At 41.9% G+C, this 20640-nt stretch overlaps 1 protein-coding gene across 3 annotated transcripts in view; it reads left to right on the top strand.

Moving 5' to 3' along the window:
* Positions 1-20640, top strand: part of TAOK3 (TAO kinase 3) — a 2060965-nt gene that overhangs the window by 1998181 nt on the left and 42144 nt on the right. For all 3 annotated transcript variants that reach the window (XM_044068327.1, XM_044068326.1, XM_044068325.1), the window contains one exon: positions 2660-2842. In XM_044068327.1, the coding sequence (XP_043924262.1) occupies positions 2660-2842 (183 nt within the window). The remainder of the gene's footprint in view (positions 1-2659; positions 2843-20640) is intronic.

The following is a 20640-nucleotide window of genomic DNA, read 5'->3' as shown; positions in this document are numbered from 1 at the left end:
TTTCATTGTGATATGTTGTCATATCACATTTTGTAGTTACAGCCAATATTTTTCTTTTAACCTTTCTGCATGATTTTGTTGTGTATGTGTACATGACTGCCATAATCTTTTATATGCCTTATATAGGACCAGGCACTGCTAACAATTACATCTGTTAAAAAATGGCTTTATTTTTCAGAGCAATTTTGATACAATAATGCAAAGTGCAGTACATAGTTTGACTTTTATTAAGCAGATTTAAACCATATGATTTCTTTAAGTAACCAGCAGTGTTTCTTTACTGCCATTAAGCAACCTGAGTTTAAAATGTGGTTGTTCTAGTAGTCAAGTAATCACAGGTCAGTATTGCAACTTGTTACTGTCAACTGCACAAATTGCGACTCAGTAAGTTGTATTTGTCATAGAAAAGCATTGCTGTTATATCGCTATTTTTTTATTTTACCTTTCCCCTTTTCTTTCAGAGTGCGTTGACCATGAAGTTGGTGTGTGTGTGTGTGTGTGTGTGTGTGTGTGTGTGTATGTATGTATATATATGTGGATTTATGTCAGATGATCGGGTTTTCAGAAACTGGAAATTAATATGGTTGAGACCATGTGTTCGACTTTCTGAAAACACATTTGTATGGAGATCTCAGTACAGTAGGAATAGGGGAATTTACCCTTTTCCTCACTGTAGCCCGATCTCAGAGTTGGTACATAGAATTTGCAGGGATTGTAGTGGCACGAGGGGACTCTTCCCCCTTCCCCAAAAATGTAGATTTTTGTTGTTTTGCTTCTTTTGAGATTTTGGTAAGTAGAACATGTTGTCGCAAGCATATGAAGTTTGAACTTCTGAAAACTCAATATTCTGACATTTCTGACATAAACAGGTCTACTTCAAATCATCAAAGTCGTAGAACATCGAACCTAACATTATCGGTGTGTATCTGTCTCTCTATACTTGTAGGGGGTTTTTGCACCTTACATAAACAAAAAAAATTGTCTTCTGTTTTTTTACCCAAATTAATCTGCAACCGGTTGTGTTTGTCCAGTCGTAGCTTCTTCCAGTCATTCACCAAGCCACAGAGCACTTTAGAGTAGTAGTAGTTTCATTGTGTTAGAGGTGCAGACTGCACCTGTAATACAGCAGTGTGTCTTTAATGTAGAGAGCTGTGATAAGCTTTAGTGATGTCATACTCTAAGACAAGACTGCTTTCAGGGTGTACTGTTGTGCATTCACACAATGTATATTAGCTCTAGAATAAAATTGAAGTTGGAGACAATATATGATGAGTATGGCATAATCATGAGGAAAAAAAGGAGGAATCTTGTTTACTTACACTGTATAAAGTATAATTTAAGAGTTTGAGCCTCCATTTTTAGCCTTCAGATGGTACGTCATTGTAGTTGCCATCCTCATTCCCTGAGATTTTATTGCAGAGGACAAGTTATAGATTGCATCGTAATGTAGCTGTGGTTCTGCATTAAGTATGGTACATCTGTGTAATTAAGTTAATTTTATTTTATTTATATTTGTTACCTGGGATATGAGATGGTCCCTCGATCCTTTTCAGCCAACTCCTGGTCCACAAGTGCAAGAGAACAAGGGTAAAATATTACATATCGATATGGAAAATTGCCAGCCAGCAAAAGTGCACTTTATGTTGTTTGTGGAAGCCAGAATACTGAGAGAAAACCCATGCCATCACAGAGGGAATATACAAAATGCCGCCTAGACATTAAGTGGAGGTTAAGATTGTACACAGACTCTGTAGCTGTGAGTCTGAAATCTTACCACTGCACCACAGTTAATAACTTAGGAATTTTTTTCTACTTACCTGTTTATCTGTGTGTGTGTGTGTGTGTGTGTGTGGGTCTGCTATACATGATCGAAATTTCAGAAAGCCGAAACCCATATGGCCGAGATCATATGTTCGACTCCTGAAATTTCGAACATGCAAAAAATAATAAAAACAAAACACTGCATTATTTTAAAGATGCTAGCTACGCCCCCCCCACACCCCCTTAACTTTAATATACCAACTGTGAGATTGCACTACAGTGCAGTAAATGGAAATTCTCCCATTCCGCGCAATGAGTAGCTGTCCGTTCAGAACGTTCGAAATGTCAAAAGTCGAACATATGGTCTCAACCATATGGGCTTCGGCTTTTTGGAATTTCGAACATCTGTAGGAGACCCTTGTGTGCATATGTATTTGTGAATGTGTATGCATCTATACAGAGAGATATAGATACACACAGTGTGTATATTATATAAAAATATGTGTGCACCACAGTGGAGAAATATCATTTAAGCTCCCTCTTTTGAGTTCAGCAGTAATCCATCTCTTATTAAATGCAGTCTTGGAGATGTGTATTGGAGTGCAGTAGATTATCATGCCAGTAAGTTAAAACAGTCCAGACAGACAGGTTCTCTGACATTGTTACATTTTAATGGTTTCTAATTAACAGACAATTTAAGCAGGACTGCATTATGCCCACTGAGGTATGTTGCAAGTGTGTGGCTGTTTTAAATGTACCAAAACTGGCGCTTGAACTTATATGTACAAAGAGAGTGCATTTTTTTAAGTGTAAAGTGAGAAACACTGGGAGATGAGGTAGGGCATGAATTTGTTGATTTACGTACGAGCCACTAATTTCCTGTAACTTTGATTTTCAGCTTCGGCTTGATGAGGCTCAAGAAGCAGAGTGCCAAGCACTAAGGCATCAGCTACAGCAGGAGATGGAACTGCTGAACGCCTATCAAAGCAAAATTAAAATGCAGACAGAAGCACAGCACGAGCGGGAGCTCCAGAAACTAGAACAGAGGGTGTCTGTACGCAGAGCACATCTAGAACAAAAGGTAACACAGGAACAGGCAGTACAAGTAGTGGTCTGCATTACACCATTCGGTTAATATTTGGGCTTATATTTTTGTGTTTACACATCTTTAGCTGTAGGCTTGCCTTTAGCTGTGACATCCTAGTTAAAGCATTCCATGTGAGGCTTCCTTGATATCAAGTGTAATGGTTGGCCACACCACTGAAGACAGACCTCTGGAACAACATATTTGCCCCCAACAATATATTCTATATATGGCCACATAGCAGTTTCATTCCATGATGTTACACTAGATGCACTCCAGATTCTAATCTCCTTACTCAGAGGACTTGTTAGTAAGATGGTTGTACAAATGTGTACATTCCGCTGCATGTTCATCTCAAAGAAAAAGTAGTTTAGGTCCTTAACCTTATGGGAAAAATCTGAGCCATATGAACAGATTATTGTGTTTAAAAATAGTCATTTTCATTTCTCATTTTTTGTGCACACTGAATACCAGACTGTAACAAAGCAGCCCCTCCTATCCCATCAACTGCAAGGAGACTGATGATGGCTGACTTCCTGATGTAGAAACCACCTTGTTGTAATACTTTTGGAATGTAGAGATGAGTTTTGATTATTCAGGAGAAATTTCCCCAGACAGCAGTAGTAAACAGCTGGATTTCTATATGACACACAATAATTCTCCTTCCTCTATAGAATTTGATAAGGCAAATTCTTCCCAGTGTTTGAGCTCTCCATCAGAAAATATTAGCTTTGTGGAAATATTATGTATTTATAACATCATCTTTTGGAGTCAGCCTATTGATAATTTCTCGTTTCCAGAAAAAGAAATAGTAAGATGAGGTTATCATTTGTGAAGTGATCAGTTCCTTCACTATATTATAATTTTAAGGACATTACAAAGGCCAGAGGTCAGTTTTGAAGTTTCATCTCCATCACCCAAAAAGGCTTTATAGGTTGTATAAATTTCCTTTGAGAATGGTAGGATTTTTATCATTCTTATAAGGCTGATCTTAACAGTTATCTTTATTGGCATCCAGCAAAAGTATTCCTCTGCCATCATTTCCACATGGGGTTTGTGTGTGTGTGTGTCTGTGTGTATGTGTGTGTGTATCTATATATATATATATATATATATGTGTGTGTGTGTGTGTGTGTGTGTGTGTGTGTGTGTGTGCATATATAGATATATATATATATATATATATATATATAGGTTTATACGTCTAGTGTATTAGGGGGCTAGAGCATACTTTTTTCTTTTTTATCAGAGTTCTGTCTTGGAGCAAATTCAAACAAATTTACAGTACTTACCTATGAACCTAAAAACAATAAGGAAGAGAAAGCATGAAGCTGCATCTCTTCATCAGCTGTGTACTACAAACAAGCAAGTAGTAGAAGAGAGAATAAGCTTTCAAGACCTGAGGGCTGTATAAACCTGTAGATCCAAGGTAGGTGCAGCAGCAGCAGCAGCAGAGTAAGACAAAACCATAGCAGCTAAGGGAATCCCTTGCTCCATTTTTTAATCCATCACTCTAACAGGGCATTTGGTAACTCAGTTTACCACATTCTGTAAATGTCAGTTTTCAGGAATACTTTTTTTTTCTTTCTTCCATGCTCAGACTCAGACGTTCTTTACATCTGACTAGTGGAATCTACAGTATCTAGAACAAGTTTAGGCCCTCAAATTGCTGATGTTCATCATTAAGTGTAATTTCTAGAGTAAAGTTTCAAATATAATCCCTAGAAGAGAAATATTGTTTGTATCAATGGCCAATATAGGAAAGTGGGTTGTATTGAGATCAGCTTGACTTTGAATAGAGACTTTCCTGTGACTCGAGAATTTTTGTTTGGTCAGCTAGCTGATAACATTACTGTCATCTTAGAAAAGGAAGGCAAACATGCTTCTTGCTCAAGAAAGGGCAAATGCAGCCATCCACTTTCAAAGTGCCTGCCTGCTTGCCTTTCTCCTTCTCCAGTGTCACATGAGACAAGTTTCAGATCTGTGTTTCAGCCTAGCAACAGCTATCCACAGACAGTGAAGGATTTATCCTGATATACAGTTACTACTGCTCTAAAGTATAGTGATCTTAGAGTTAGACAATATGTTATAGTGGTATTGGAGATTAAAAACACTCTCAGGGTATTGCAGCAAGTTTCAGTGTTTGTGGTACTTGTTTTCCGTATACGGTTTATTTTTCAAAGTTGTGAGAATCTCACTCTGCCATTTCTGACATAATAAATGTACTTTTTTGTGGAAGCACCATCTCTCCATGCACCTATTTTGTTTACAGTCCATATACTTTATTGTTTAAGTTATGTCATCCTGATACTTCCCTGTGGTAGAATGCAACTCAAAACCTTTATGGTTGTTGAGGTATAGTATAACCTAAGAAGCCTGTTTCTCTGATACAAAGGTTTGAAAAAAAGTTCTGGAAAAAGTGTGGCTTGACTTAATGCATCTGCTTTTGTTTTGTGTTATGTGCATATATTTGCAGCACGTTACCTTGAATTGGGAATATTGTTTCTATGCCACCCAGGTGACAGATGTTCACCTCTAGTGTAAGATATGTACTGAAAATCGGGTGGCTTCTACTTGCTACATCTTTTTGCTGTAGATATATTTATTAACATCTGACATTTAGGGACCAAAAGCTTTTCCATGTCTGGACCCTGGTTAAGTCTGTTATTACTGTACTAGGCAGCTAGAGGGCTTACAGAGTGGAACTATCCACTGCTACAAAATTTGGGATGGAGTTGAGTGTTCCAGCACGTGGGCATTACTGTGAGGTTATGATTACCAGAACAGAAATTAAGCTGATTTACTGTTAAGATGATGATCACACAACTGTATTTTACTTGCTGAGGTGCAATAACAGCAGCAGAATGAATGATTGGCATATGGTTAAGGTGTTTACCTCACAGGCAAGAGGTACAGAGCTTGATTATCACCAAGAAAATGTGGCTGTGCTTAAAATGGCCCACAAAGTTATCTAGCCACTACTTACCTATGAACCTAAAAAAAAAAAGGAAGAGAAAGCATGAAAATGTATCTGTTCATCGATTGTCAACTACAAACAAGCAAGTAGTAGAAGGGAGAATAAGCTGTCAGCATTTGAGGACAGTCTAAGCCTGTAGATCCAAGGCAGGTACAGCAGCAGCAGCAGAGTTAGACAAAACCATAACAGCTAAGGAAATCCCTTGCCCCAGTTTTAATTTATCACTCTAACAGGGCATTTGGTAACTCAGCTTACCATGTCCTGTCAGTGTAAGAAGTTTTAAGGAATACTTTTTTTCTTTCTTCCATGCTTAGACTCAGATGTTCTTTACATCTGAACAGTGGAATTTACAGCGTCTAGAACACGCTTAGGCCCTCAAATTGCTGATGTTCATCATAAGGGTAATTTATTGAGTAATGTTTCAAATATAATAACATTAGCACAGGCAGCAGTCAGATGTCCTTCCATATCACTGTTGCAGTATTCATAACAGTTGGGATCTCCTGCCAAGGATAGCCCAACATCTGGCCAGTATACCAAAGCCTTTAATTCTTACAAGTGTCATGTGTCAGATGTATGCTCCGTGCATCATTGTAGGCATAAAGGTGATGTACAGATGATGCATACAGAGAACTTCTTTGCTGCCAGTCTGAACACCAGGGTTGTATGTTAGTCTGAATGCCCTTTGCTTTGCTGGTTATACTGAGCCCTTTGCAGATAAAGTAGTCTGTTGGGGTTCCTTTTCTTTGCCTTTTTAGTGCATTTTGTGAGTTCATGTCATCCAAGAAAGGGAAGTGTCAGTGGGTGAGGCATATTCCCTATTAAGGTCATAACAGCAAATGTTTGTTTAGTCTGGGTGCTACTTACTGCCACGCTCTGTGCTCTGTTTAAATCATCTCAAGTTGTTGGCCTAGGGTACCATGGCTGAATCTTTCTCCCGTGGGTTACAGCCACCCCTTAAGAAAAAGACTAAAAAGTTGATGTCTGATACTGCAGCTGTCCAGCCTCTGTCAGACGTCTCTCTTGAGGTGGATGATACCCCCTGAGGACTGCCCCATGTTGTTGGTTCCTTCTGCCGTGACCCTGTTGGAGGCTGGCATGGAACCGGTTTTTCACATGTTCTCTGAGGCGTTGCATACGTCCTCTATGGACGTGGAGGGAGAACCACAGCTGATCATATCTGAGGGACCTAGGGGATTCCCCAGACGGTTAGAGAGGAAGCACCTTGTACCCTGATTGAGTCAAGGCATGGTTCTGAGCCACCAAGGTTTGTTAAAGCCAAAGTCCCCCTTTAGAAAAGACAGAAGACTGAGCACATTTCTTCTACTCCCAAAGGTCCTCAGAAGGAGTGGTAGGATTTTACTCAAGGTTTGTTTAATGCCCTCCTAGCTTTGAGACCACCTCAGGGGGTTTCAGTTCCTGCCCCTCCATGGCCCTCTACCCCTAAGAGGTCTAGGGAACCTGATTCCTCTGCTGAGGAATCAGACCGACTCTATAGAGGATTTTTTGGCCTACTCCTCCCAGTTGTCATCATCCTTGCACTGTGGTTCTGAGGAGGAGTCATCCTTAAGTCCCGACTCCCCTTTGGAAGAATTGTCCTTTGGGGATACAGTGGTTCACATGATGGAACATTTTAAGTGGGACTGCTGCCAAGTTTCTGACATCCAGAAAAGATATTATGAATTGCTGCAGATGGACTCCCCTATGCCTTCTGCTGTTTCTCCTGTGTTTGCTGCTCTATTTAGATACTTTTTTCAGCTGCTTCTTTGGCTCCTAATTGCAACCTCCTGCCCCTTCAGCCTAATCATTTTATAAGGTCCCTGAGGCTTTTGAGTTTCATTCTAAGTGTCTTTCTAACCCTGCTGTGATTTATTGTCTACTAATAAGGCTTCTCAGCTTCTGCCTTCCTCTAAGCTTCTTCCCTCAGACAAGGATAGTCAAGCTATGGAGAGTCTGGGGAAGAAGGTTTACACTTCTGCCATCATGGCATTTCATGCCATTAACTGCCAAATTCACATGACTAGGTATATGTTATCCCTTTTGTCTCAGCTGGGAGGGGATTTATCTGACCTGCCTGTTTTTTTTTAGGCTAAGTCCACTGCTGTTTCTTTGGTGTGGTCCACATATCAAGTGACTTGTCACTCCATTAAGTGTAGTTACATTGCTGCTGATGCTTCCTGTAGAGCTGCTACTTCAGGCTCTGTCATGAGGTGATATTCCTGGCTTCGTCTTAAAGTTTTGCCTGATGACATTAAGGCTAAGCTTCTTGATGCTGTCCTAGATAATCAAAATCTCTTTAGTACTCCAGTGGAAGATTTATTTAAGGCCTTAGAGGACCAAGGCAAGGTCATGAAGGACCTTAAACACATTTTTGTCTCTTCCATTCCTAGGTTTCAGAGGCATTAGCCTGCTAAAACTGCCTTTGTACGTAGACAGCCTCATCAACCCTCCAAAGGCATGAAAGTGTTTTTTTCTGATAAAACAACTCAGATGTTTAGACCTGAAAACCTTCCTTTCAGGACAAATCTGCCTACATCTGACATTCTGCCAACGCTCCCCTCAGCGAGGTTTCCCTGTCTCTCCATGTTTGGCAACAGATTACGTCAGATTCTTGGGTACTTCCAGCCATCATTCAAGGCTACTTCATGGCATGTAAATCTCTTCCCCACCTTTGTTGGCACTCCCCAACACCCTTTGGATTAAATTCCTCATTTTTCAGGGGCTTTGCAGGGTTTACTAGATCAGGACACAATTCAACCTGTTTCAGAGGCCGTAAGGGGCACAGGGTTTTATTCCAGGATGTTTTAGGTTCCCAGTAGGGAGGGGTCCTGGAGGCCTCTGCTAGACCTTTCCTTTTGAATGCTATCCTCTAGGTACCCACTTTCAGGATGCTTTCTTTCCAGACCTTGTCTCCCGTTTGCTTCCTTAAGCCTTCCTAGTTTCCCTGGATCTGAAGAATGCTCATTTCCCATTCACCCTCTATTCACGAAGTTTTAACATTTCTGTGATGTTCATCGTGTTACCCTGCTGCAGTCATCACACTTGGGTTATCCTGTTGTCAGGCGGTCCCGCAGTCGGCCGGAATTCCAAAGTCTTGGTCCGGCGTCGGTTGCTGTCGCTTCTTCCCTGACATCAGTGCGCCATGGGTATATATAATACATCCGATGCCATTTTCTTCAGTCTTTCTTGCCGCGCAGTGCCCGAAGCAGAAGCAGTTTGCAAGTGCCAGTCAGCCGACTCCTGAGATTTTCGAAGTCGAATTTCAGATCCGAAGTCTTCAATAAACCTAAGTTGGGGAAACTTTTCTTGCCTCAGACCGATGTCAGAAAAAGTTAACAATTGTATTTCTTGTGGGAAGCAAATACCTCATAAGGATTTTCATTCTTACTGCATACCTTGCCTAGGCCCAGACCACGACGTCACCGGTTGTCGTTTTTGTGCTAGGTTTAATAAGCGTACTATAAAATGACTTCGCACGACACTACTCCGGTAGAAAATTTAACTACACTATGCCGTCGGAGCAACCGACTACCGGCGTGCCCAAAAAACGCAAGGATAAGGACAGGCAGCCTAGACCCAAGCCAGACTCTGAGGCCTCGGCTGGTCCGGTCTCCGGTTCACCGGTCTTCAGTGAGGCTCCGACGCAGCCCCTGACTACCACAGATCTGGAACCCGAGAACGCTTCGGAGCTTTTGGCGGAGAGTACTAGGCCGACGCAGCCATTTTGTTTAGCCCCTACCGACGACACTGCTGAAAAAGATGTCGGTGCTGCAGAAACACCTTCGGTTTCTGAAGGCGTCTTCAGACCGATGACGCTCACCATAAAAACGTATCCTAAGACTAAGACTCCTATTAAACCTAAAAAGACTGCACTTCAGTCTCCAGTTCAAGGCCCCGTGCCTAAGAAACAGATGCTCAAAATGGCTGAAGATTTGATCTCTTTAATCAGGGGTTCCCAACCCCCACCCGACAAAAGGCCTAGACAAGAGGAAGATTATGCCTCCTCTGAACAAGTGTCCATTTCCTCAGATTCTGATGCTGAGGATTCTATTCCCTCAGCTTCTCTTCCTGAAGACTACTCCTTTGGGGAAACTTTACACACTATGAGGGAACATTTTCACTGGGAAGGTCAGGACTACTCTGACTCAAAGAAAAGACTCAGAGAGTTTCTTTTACTCCCCCAGCACAGACCACTTGCCATCCCCCCAGTTTTAGACATTGTGGATGATGTTTACTTAGAATCCAGTTTGAACCCAGATTCTCTGCCTCCTGCTCCAGCCAAACCTGACAGATACTACAGAGTGCCTGATTCCCACAAATTCCTTTATAAAAGCCCTGTTGATGATCCAGAGACTATCTCCCAGGGTCCCAAAGGGGCTAAGGCTTCTATGGCAAAAAATCCTGTACCCTCTGAAAGGGACTCCAGAGCACTAGACAGGTGGGGAAAAAAGGTTTACACCTCAGCCACTCTAGCTATGAGGGCACTAAATTGCCAAATTCACATGCTAAAATATCAGCAATTTCTAATGTCTCGGTTAAAACAAAAAATGAGTACACTCCCTCAACAGTCTGAATTGAAAGAAATGCAGGATCTGTTGCATGCAACTGAACAGGTGGGCAAACATACTTTACATTGTGGGTTTGATTCTTTGGAGGCTTCCTGCAGAGCAGCTGTCACTGGGTCTGTTATATGTAGGCATGCTTGGTTAAAGGAACAAACTCTACCTGATCATGTTAAAGCAAAACTTCTAGATGCTCCCTTACAGCAGGATGTTCTTTTTGGAGTTAAAGCAGGAGAAGTCTTAAAGAAAATGGAGGATAAGGCAAAATCTATGCAGACAGTCAAATATTTTCTACAGGTACAGCCCCCTCGCTTCAGCAGAAATTGGCCAACAAAAAATTGGTCCTTTCCAGCTACTGACAGACCACAGAGGGGTAAATACAGACGTCCAAGAGGCAGAGGACAACCACAAGCCCAGTACAAACCTCGACAATTGGGCACTGCAACACAGAAGGGAGGAGAAGACAGGTCCCAAACTACCAGAAGGCAAACTCAATGACTTGCACCTCATCTGGCCAAGCATCACTCTCTTGGCAGCCCCCTTGGGAGGAAAACTCGCACTTTTTTCAGACAACTGGCACATTGTCACAAAGGACAAATGGGTCCTAGACATAATCCGAGGATACAAATTCCATTTTTACACCTTGCCAATGAAAACAAGAATGCCAAACCTGCCACAAAATCAATGGGCAGAGGCACAAAAACAAATTACAGCTCTCATGGACATGAGAGCCCTTCACCTGGTACCTACTCGAGAGCAAGGCCAAGGATTTTACTCAAGACTTTGTCTAGTTCCCAGAAAGGACAATGCCTGGAGACCAATTCTGGACCTTTCAATTCTAAACACCTTCTTACAAGTACCCAAATTCAAGACGCTAACACTACAGCAGCTTCTTCCCATGTTGGGCAAGAAAGCATGGCTAGTAACGTTGGACCTCAAGGAGCCATACCTGCATGTCCCTATCAGACAAAGTTGCAGAAGATACCTCCGTTTCATTGCAGGTTCAACCTATTACCAATTCTCTGCACTGCCCTTTGGCTTATCTACTGCACCCAGGGTCTTCACAAAATGCCTGGCACCAGTAATTGCATACTGCAGACAAAGAGGAATTCAAATATACCCATACCTGGACGACTGCCTCATCCAAGCAGAAAGCAAGGACATCCTGTTACAACATCTGGCTTTTGTAAAACATCTTCTAAGTTGCCTGGGGTACACAGTAAATGAAAATAAATCAAAACTAGTACCCTCACAAAATATGACATTCCTGGGTGCCAGCTTGAATACAACGGCCCAGAAGGCTTATCTGACGCCAGACAAAACAACTACAACTGACTCAATATTTCAAAACAATGGCAACAAAGACCCAACTACCTGCAAGAAAAATTCTGCAGGCCTTGGGCTTCATGGCATCTTGCATACTACTAATACCATTTGCAAAGCTGCATATGAGGAAATTACAGTGGTACCTAAAAAGCGTATGGTCTCAACATAGCCACAGCTTGAACACAATGATAACTCTCATTCCCTGCCTACAACAGGAGTTTCTATGGTGGTCACAGGCATGTCACCTCAACAAGGGTCAGCCTTTCACCTTGCCCCCAGCCAGGCAAACTATGACAACAGATGCATTGGACTACGCCTGGGGGGCACACATGGCAGGACAGTGCGTTCAAGGCGTATGGACTGGATCAAAGGAATCTGCACATCAATCAAAAAGAGATGCTAGCTGTACAGAATGCTCTGACAGCCTTCAAGAATCTATTACATCCAGGACAACTTACAATAAGGACGGACAACACCACAGTAATGTGGTACATAAACAAACAAGGGGGTACACACTCCTACCCTCTATGCAGGCAAGCAATGACCTTGTGGAACACAGCTCTGGCTTACCAAGTTCAGTTACAAGCTCAATTCCTGCCAGGAAAAAAGAACACATTGGCAGACAACCTCAGCAGAAACATCATGGATCCCCACGAGTGGAAACTGGATCCACAAGTATTTGCAATGATAACTCAGAAATGGGGCCCTTCCAGACATAGACATGTTTGCCAGTTCTCAAAACTATCAACTAACAAAATTTTGTACAAGGACACTTCACCATCAAGCTTGGAAAGTGCACGCACTCTCATTCAGTTGGAAAAACCTGACAGTATATGCCTTCCCTCCATTGCCTCTCCTCACAAAGGTGCTTCTGAAAGTCAGAAAGGAGAGACCACAACTGATACTCATAGCCCCAGACTGGCCACGCCAGCACTGGTACCCACTATTGAGGAATATGGCCCAGGGCCCACCTTGCATTTTACCACAAATTGCCCATTTGCTCACACAGCAAAACAATCAGATTCTTCACAGCGAGCTCAAAACCTTAAATTTGGCTGCATGGCAAATCACCTAAGCATCCAGCCAACTCCTCTTTCCCAAGCAGTTATGGATGTTATTCTGGAAGCTAGGAGGCCCAGCACCAGGAAGGACTATTTGGACAAATGGAAAAGGTTTTGCGCCTGGAACCAAGCTAAAGGCCAAAACACACTTCAGCCTCACATGCCTCAGGTTCTACAGTATTTAACTGAGATGTTGCACAAAGGACTTTCTTTTTCTTCCATTAAAATCCATGCATCAGCTATTTCAGCCCACTACAACACGGATCCACCCTTATTTTCGCATCCACTTCTAAGGCAGTTCCACAGAGGGGCAAAAATCATTAGGGCCCCCCAGGAGAGCACCTACACCAACATGGGACCTCAATTTTGTTTTGGAAAAACTTACGCTACCTCCCTCTGAACCAGCTTTCTCTGCAGATCTACAGTTTCTATCATGGAAGACTGCCCTGCTGCTAGCAATAACTTCAGCTAGAAGAGTCTCAGAGCTGCAGGCATTAATGGCAGTGGAACCTTTCCTCATTTTCCATCAAGACAGAGTTTCTCTACGAACTAATCCTTCCTTCATGCCTAAGGTGGTTTCCAGTGTGGCTTTAAATCAAACCATCCACTTACCCACCTTCTTCCCAAATCCACAGAACAAAGGAGAAAGACTCCTGCATTCCTTGGACATTCACAGGCAACTTCGTTACTACTTGGATAAAACTAAGGCTTTCAGAAAATCTGACCAGCTCTTTGTATCCTATGCTACAGCTTCACAAGGGAAGGCTATATCAAAACAAACCATTTCCAAATGGATAGGACATTGCATTCATTTTTGCTATACCCATCATGGAAAACCAGTTCCTGCTACCATTAGGCCCCACTCTACCAGGGCAACAGCTACATCTACAGCCTTCCTCAGGGGGGTTCCAACCAAGGAGATTTTGGAAGCTGCAACTTGGAGTTCAGTACACACCTTTACCAAACACTATCACTTACCACTTTACTCTAAGACTAGAGTAAGACTGCAGTGGGTGGCAACACACTTTCGTGTATGAAGTTTGCCAAAAGGAACCATGGGGATGGTCGAGGCCATCTACCCCAGAACCCTCAAAAATTCCCTGGTAGGCATGAGAGACAGATTAAGTAAGGACTAGAAGTAAATTGTTAGAGAAAGTACCACAGGCAACTTCGTTACTACTTGGATAAAACTAAGGCTTTCAGAAAATCTGACCAGCTCTTTGTATCCTATGCTACAGCTTCACAAGGGAAGGCTATATCAAAACAAACCATTTCCAAATGGATAGGACATTGCATTCATTTTTGCTATACCCATCATGGAAAACCAGTTCCTGCTACCATTAGGCCCCACTCTACCAGGGCAACAGCTACATCTACAGCCTTCCTCAGGGGGGTTCCAACCAAGGAGATTTTGGAAGCTGCAACTTGGAGTTCAGTACACACCTTTACCAAACACTATCACTTACCACTTTACTCTAAGACTAGAGTAAGACTGCAGTGGGTGGCAACACACTTTCGTGTATGAAGTTTGCCAAAAGGAACCATGGGGATGGTCGAGGCCATCTACCCCAGAACCCTCAAAAATTCCCTGGTAGGCATGAGAGACAGATTAAGTAAGGACTAGAAGTAAATTGTTAGAGAAAGTACCATGGGAGTAGGCTTCGCCACTTCAGTTCTGCAGGGCCTTCTAGCCTCCTCTAACCCTCTATAACTCCTCCACCCATCCTTAGCTTTGGGATTCTACCCAAGTGTGATGACTGCAGCAGGGTAACACGATGAACATAGTACAGTTTTGTACCTACCATAAATGTAGATGTTCGAGTGTACACCCTGCTGCAGTCCAGGATACCCTCCATCCCCTCTGATCTAACTAGCTAAATCTCTACAATACCTTCCTGATGTATTTGCTTATAGCTGGAGGGATTTTGTGTTTGTGCAAAAAATTACTTAATTTGGCACTAATTACTGACCACCTTTTTGGGGGCACCTGCCATCTGGGGCAAGAAAAACTGAAGAAAATGGCATCAGATGCATTATATATACCCCTGGTGCACTGACATCAGGGAAGAAGCGACAGCAACTGACGCCGGACCAAGACTTTGGAATTCCGGCCAACTGCGGGACCGCATGATGACAGGATAACCCAAGTGTGATGACTGCAGCAGGGTGTACACTCGAACATCTACATTTATGGTAGGTACAAAACTGTACTTTTCTTCCTCTCATTGTCCGTTCTGTGCTTTGCCTTTTGGTCTTTCCACATCACCAAGGGTATTCACATAGTGCCTGGCTCCAGTCTTAGCTTTTTGCAGGCTTCAAGGAGTCCAAATAGTTCCTTATCTGGGCAATCTGCTCCTTCAGGCTCCTTCTTCTTCCAGGCTTCTGCAAGCCTTGCAGTTTATCAGGCTCCTGTTGCACATCTGAAATCTCCAGAAGTCTATCCTGTCCCCTTCTCAGGATCACATTTTCCTGGAATGCAGGCTGTTCCAATGCTGGCATCTTTGCCTACTCCCATGGTACTTTCTCTAACAATTTACTTCTAGTCCTTACTTAATCTGTCTCTCATGCCTACCAGGGAATTTTTGAGGGTTCTGGGGTAGATGGCCTCGACCATCCCCATGGTTCCTTTTGGCAAACTTCATACACGAAAGTGTGTTGCCACCCACTGCAGTTTCCAATTCCCTTACTTCCTTGTCTGAAACGTGAGCTTCAGTGATGGATTTAACACATATGTCTCAATTCAGGCATTCCTTTCCAGTCTTCCGCTCTGTCTCAGAAGCACAGATGCTTCAGATCAGGGATGGGGGTCTGCTTTACCCATTATGAAAGCTCTAGGTCCCTGGCCCCCTCACCAGTACTGAGATCACATCAATATCAAAGAAACGTGAGCACTTAACCTTGCTGTCAAGGGCTTTCATTCCCTTTGGTCCCTAGGTCCTTTAAGGGTCTATACCAATAACACCACAGTCATGTGGCACATCAACAAGCAGCGGAGCACGAAGTCTTATCTTTTGTGCAGACTAGCCTTTCAGGCCTAGGATCTAGCTATCCAAATGCAAGTTTCTTTGCAGACAGTTTACATTCTTTCAGAACAAAGCCTGGTGGGAGACTGTCTAAGCAGGTCCAGGGCAGAACCTCATCAATGGATGTTTCACAGAGAGGTGTTTCTGGACGTAATTCATCAGTAGGATGTTCCTCAAGTAGATATCTCTTTGCCCTCTGAACAGACAGCTTCCTCACTTCTGTTCCAGAACACAAAATCTCGTGTCTTAGAAGGTGGACAGCCATGTCTTTTTCATGGAAGGGAATGTTACTTTTTATTTTCCCCCTCTTCCTATTCTTCCCAGAGTCCTGCACAAGATCAAACAGTACTCCTAAAATCTTGTTGGTGACCCCCTTTTGACCCAGACAGTAGTGGTTCCCTCTCCTTTCTCATCTGGCCAAGGGCAATCATCAGAAGCTCCCTCACAAAATGGATTTTCTCACAAAACACAAGGGGTTTCTCCTTCACCCTCGTCTGTCCACTGTTCATTTCACACTTTGAGTGATAGGGTTTTAACCTCCTTTTGACACCATTTCTATGAGGTCATGATTAAGGTCCTGCAGGAGGCCAGGAAACTCAATACCAGAAAATCATATATGTCCAAATGGAAGAGGTTCTCTGTTTGGTGTCTTAAGTTTCACTAGGATCCCTTCTCAATGGGGGGGGTCCCTTGGTTCTCTTACTTGTATGAACTGCTTCATGCTAGCTTAGCATATTCCTCTGTTAAAGCTGTTTTATCAGCAATCTCTGCTTGTCTGCCTTTGACTCCACCATTGGCCTCTTGTTTTTGAGGTTCAACAATTCCTGAAAGGTGTCCTCTGTGAGAGGCCCCCAAGAAAGACCATCCCTCCTTTTTGTGACTTTAATTTTGTTCTTGAAAAATTGACCCAGGCTCCTTTTGACCCTGCTGCTTTTCTGCAACATTGCACCTGGAAGACTGTTCTATTGGTTGCCCTCACTTCCACCAAGAAAGTCTCTGAATTGAATTTGGGAGGTTGGCATAATGGTACAGACACAAGATGCAGGGTTTGATTCTCACACAGGGTAATTGGCTAGGCTTAAAAGGGCCCACAAGGCAATTAGCCTAGTATGAACTTATGAACTTAGAACTCCAAGCCTTGATGGCAGTTTCTCCTGGCTAAGGGGTCTTTGCCTTTTTTCCCCTAGGCATCCCCTTTTTTCCTGGATGTACATGTTCTCCTTTCTCCTGTGATGGCTCTTGTTCTCCTGGGGCACTTCAGTTCTGAGTATGGAGCATCCTTATGTCACCTTTATGCCTTACTCTGACACAGGGAGCATACATTTGATGTATGACTCTGGTAAGAATTAAAGGCTGGGCAATGGGCAGTCCTTTGCAGGAGATCCCATCTGTTATGAATACTACAACAGTGAGGAGAAGGACATCTGTTGTAAGATTTTACACAACTGTACTTTCTTTTAGACTGACATCTGGAGCAGCCAGACATACCCAAAGGTGAGCTGGTTTTCTCCCCGTACCAAGGATGCTAACATGATGCCTAGTTGCAGATGAGACCAACCTGTAACATCTTCAGTTTTTTTTTTCCGTACAAAGTAGGAAAAGTCACATGTTCACTCAGATGTGTTGTTTTTCTTCCTGTAGCTTGTAAAAGAGAGAAGTATCCCAGTTTGGGCTATTTTTTGCATATTTTACTACATTACTTGTTTGTAATTGGTGTTTGAATTTTTTTTTAGATGGCCCATGATGTCCCTGGAATAGTCAACAGAAAGTATGCCTGAGGGAGACAAAATTCCTTTAAAAAATATACCTGCAATGTCTATAATGCTTGAGTAAAAATTACCAAGCTACAGCCTGTTAATACGACACTTTTAGCAAGAAGACATTGGTTCCTAAAGGCCATATTCTTAGGGACTCCGTTGAACATATGTTTCTCATGCAGGTACAAGGGACATCTGCCCTTCCACCAGCCAGTGAGCTGTCTGTGAACTTCTTGGGGAAGAAAAAGCATGAGTTGCCCTCCAAAGCAAAACACAGAGAATGCAGATGAAACAAAATGAAAAATGATAATTAAGCAAATAACATGACAGAGAACAAATGGTCTTGAGTCCCTATTTGTGCCACTCAGGCCTGAGAACTTTTGGTCAGGAAAGGCAAAGCTTTGTGTGTTCCTATACTAGGTTACTATTTTATGAGCATCCCCACCTGTCATACCCCTCTAGAGAGTTTGTGGCAGTTAACATCTTAATGTTTAATCAACTTGGGCACCTTTCAGCCTGCAGAAATTTTGTCTTACTCCTGCATATACCTAAAACCTTTCTAGTTTTCTGCACCTCAGGCCAAGGCTCTTCTATTATATAATTTCTTTATTCATATTCCCCAGAGGAGACAACTGACTGCTGGCAGCTTTCTGAAGGTGTTTAGCTACATGACATTGTCTATGGAGATGGTTCCCCAGATTGAGTTTCTCTTGGGAAAAATGCAGGGGTACCTCAAATATCTGTGGGAGCAGAACTGTACAAGCCAGCCTCTGAAGATCCTCACTCATACCAAAGTTCAGAAAGGAGCTCATGTGGTAGGCAGAGCAGGTGAGGGACAAATTTTAATTGGCTTTTGTCACTCCATAATCTAACCAGTCTCTGACAGTAGATGCCTGTGACTCGGCATGCAGTGCCTGCACAGGAAGTCTCAGTTTACAGAGGAAATGACCCAACAGATTCAAGACCAAAGAGACACATTTGAGAGGGTAGCCATCATGTGAGCCGTACATATCTTTAGCTCATTACTCCATCCATCACATTATGAAAGATAACACCACTGTAATATGTTTTTTTTTTTTTTTTAAATGTGGCACACACTTTTACCTTTATGCAGGTTGACCATGATAGTTTAAAGGCTGACTGTGCAGCAGGGCCTTCATCTCAAGGAGGCTTGTACTACAAGTGCATAAAACACAAAAGTTGGTCTTTTGGGCAGGTCTTTGAGCAACTAAAATGAAATAAAGCTAGACAAGGAGGTCTTTCATATTTAAATACAGACATTGAGAAGCCTTGGATAGACTAGTTTGCATCCCAGGACAGTGGTTGGATTAACAAATTTTATTCCAGTTTCCACTGCAAAGGTTGCTGGGCAGAGAATACCTCTTCCATCTTTTGGAAGCAGGTATCTTTGTCAGCATTCCTTCACAAATTTCAGAGATGCTACTAAAGGCAAAAAGAGAGAAGCAAATCTTGTCCGTATGGCACCCTGTCAAATAATTAATGAATATAACATTCTGTTTTGTAGGTAAATAACATGCAACTCTACTTTTAAAATGATCTTATATGTATTTATAAATGAAATAAATATACTGCATTTTGGAGACAGGCTACTGCTATACATCCTTGAAAATATAACCAAATGTATTGTGCAGAACAGCTTATCCTGACAAGTACATGGCTTGTTTCAAGGAAAATAATGCAGTTCTATGTTGGCAGGATTATTTTTGAGCATTTTGTGTTGAATGTACGAGAGGTAGCGAACATATGACAAGAATTTTGTAAAATGATATTCTGAGTTGCTTTGTTTTATTAAAAATTAACTGATATGATTTAAGTTTTTTGTATTTGTTAAACCATTAGAAGGATTGTTTTATTTTATATATTTTTAGGTTGGTATAAAGGCTAGTTGAATAGTATGATCAGTAGGTTGGGCTTTGATTACAGTATTAGTTCCTTCACCTTCCTGCTTTTGTGTATCCTTACATCCTTTTTTGCTTCCATACTCAAAGTAACTGTGTACAAATGCATTATAAATAAAAATCATGTGTCTGTGTTACCTACCAGTATCAACAAGTCATGGTTTCTCATACAACATACTGGTCTAGATAGCCTTATCCCTCCCAGTTAGTCAGCTGAGCAGAGGGGTCCATCTAACCTGGGTCCTTGTTTTTTCCCAGTCTTATAATCCTCAGTCTTAGCATAGGGATGACTTCAGCATAGTCACACTAAGAATTTTAACTTCCTCTGATATAATTTGCATAGATCTGGAAACTAGGAAGCTAAATACTAAGAAATCCTGCCTGAATAAGTGCAACTGACATTCATTTCCAGTCTGTCTGTCACTGCTGTTATTGTCAAAGATCCGTTCAAAAATGCAGCAAATCATACCTCTTCCCAAAGTAGCCTTTTCATCTTTCCCAACATGCTATCAAACCAATAATAACTTTTGCCTGTTAGCAACCATATTTCAAAAAGCAGTTAATAATCATTTGCTTGATTATGTCAAAACATGTCCTGTGTGATGCTCGGCATGGGTTCCAGAAAGGTTTTGTTAAAATTTACAGTATTATAAATTATTGGCCTTTTCCTTGCTATGGTGTTCCTAGACATGGCCTGAGCATTTTAGACAGCAAATCATTCCCTTTTACATGCCAAGATGGGGAGTTTTAACTCTAGGGCAAACATAGTATCTTGGTTTGGAAACAATCTCACAAAAAACACCAAATACTGCCAAGGCAGAAAAATGAAGAAAACACACTCCAGAGCCACGATTAAACTATCCACATAATTTACTGATGCTTCTAGTACCTCGTCTGTAATGCCTTCCAGGGAACAATTACATCAAATGTATAGAGTTCTTATATAATCCTTTCAGTTACAAAATTAACATTAATTGGCACTAATTAACACAGTGAATTGATGAACCATCCTAAGATGTACTGTTTTAAATAGACAACACTCATTGCACCATAAAATGCAAACATTATATAATTTCATACCTTTAAATCCATGTTAAACTAGTTCAGTGACAAACTGTATTTAATAGCAAGGAAAATTACTCTTTGTACTAAAAAAATCACCATGCTAAA

This window comes from Protopterus annectens, chromosome 4.part0 (genome assembly GCF_019279795.1).
Source record: "Protopterus annectens isolate FY-2018-M chromosome 4.part0, PAN1.0, whole genome shotgun sequence".
Taxonomy (NCBI): domain Eukaryota; kingdom Metazoa; phylum Chordata; order Ceratodontiformes; family Protopteridae; genus Protopterus; species Protopterus annectens.
Note: the sequence above shows the minus strand (reverse complement) of the source record. Positions and strands in the feature narration are given on the sequence as shown.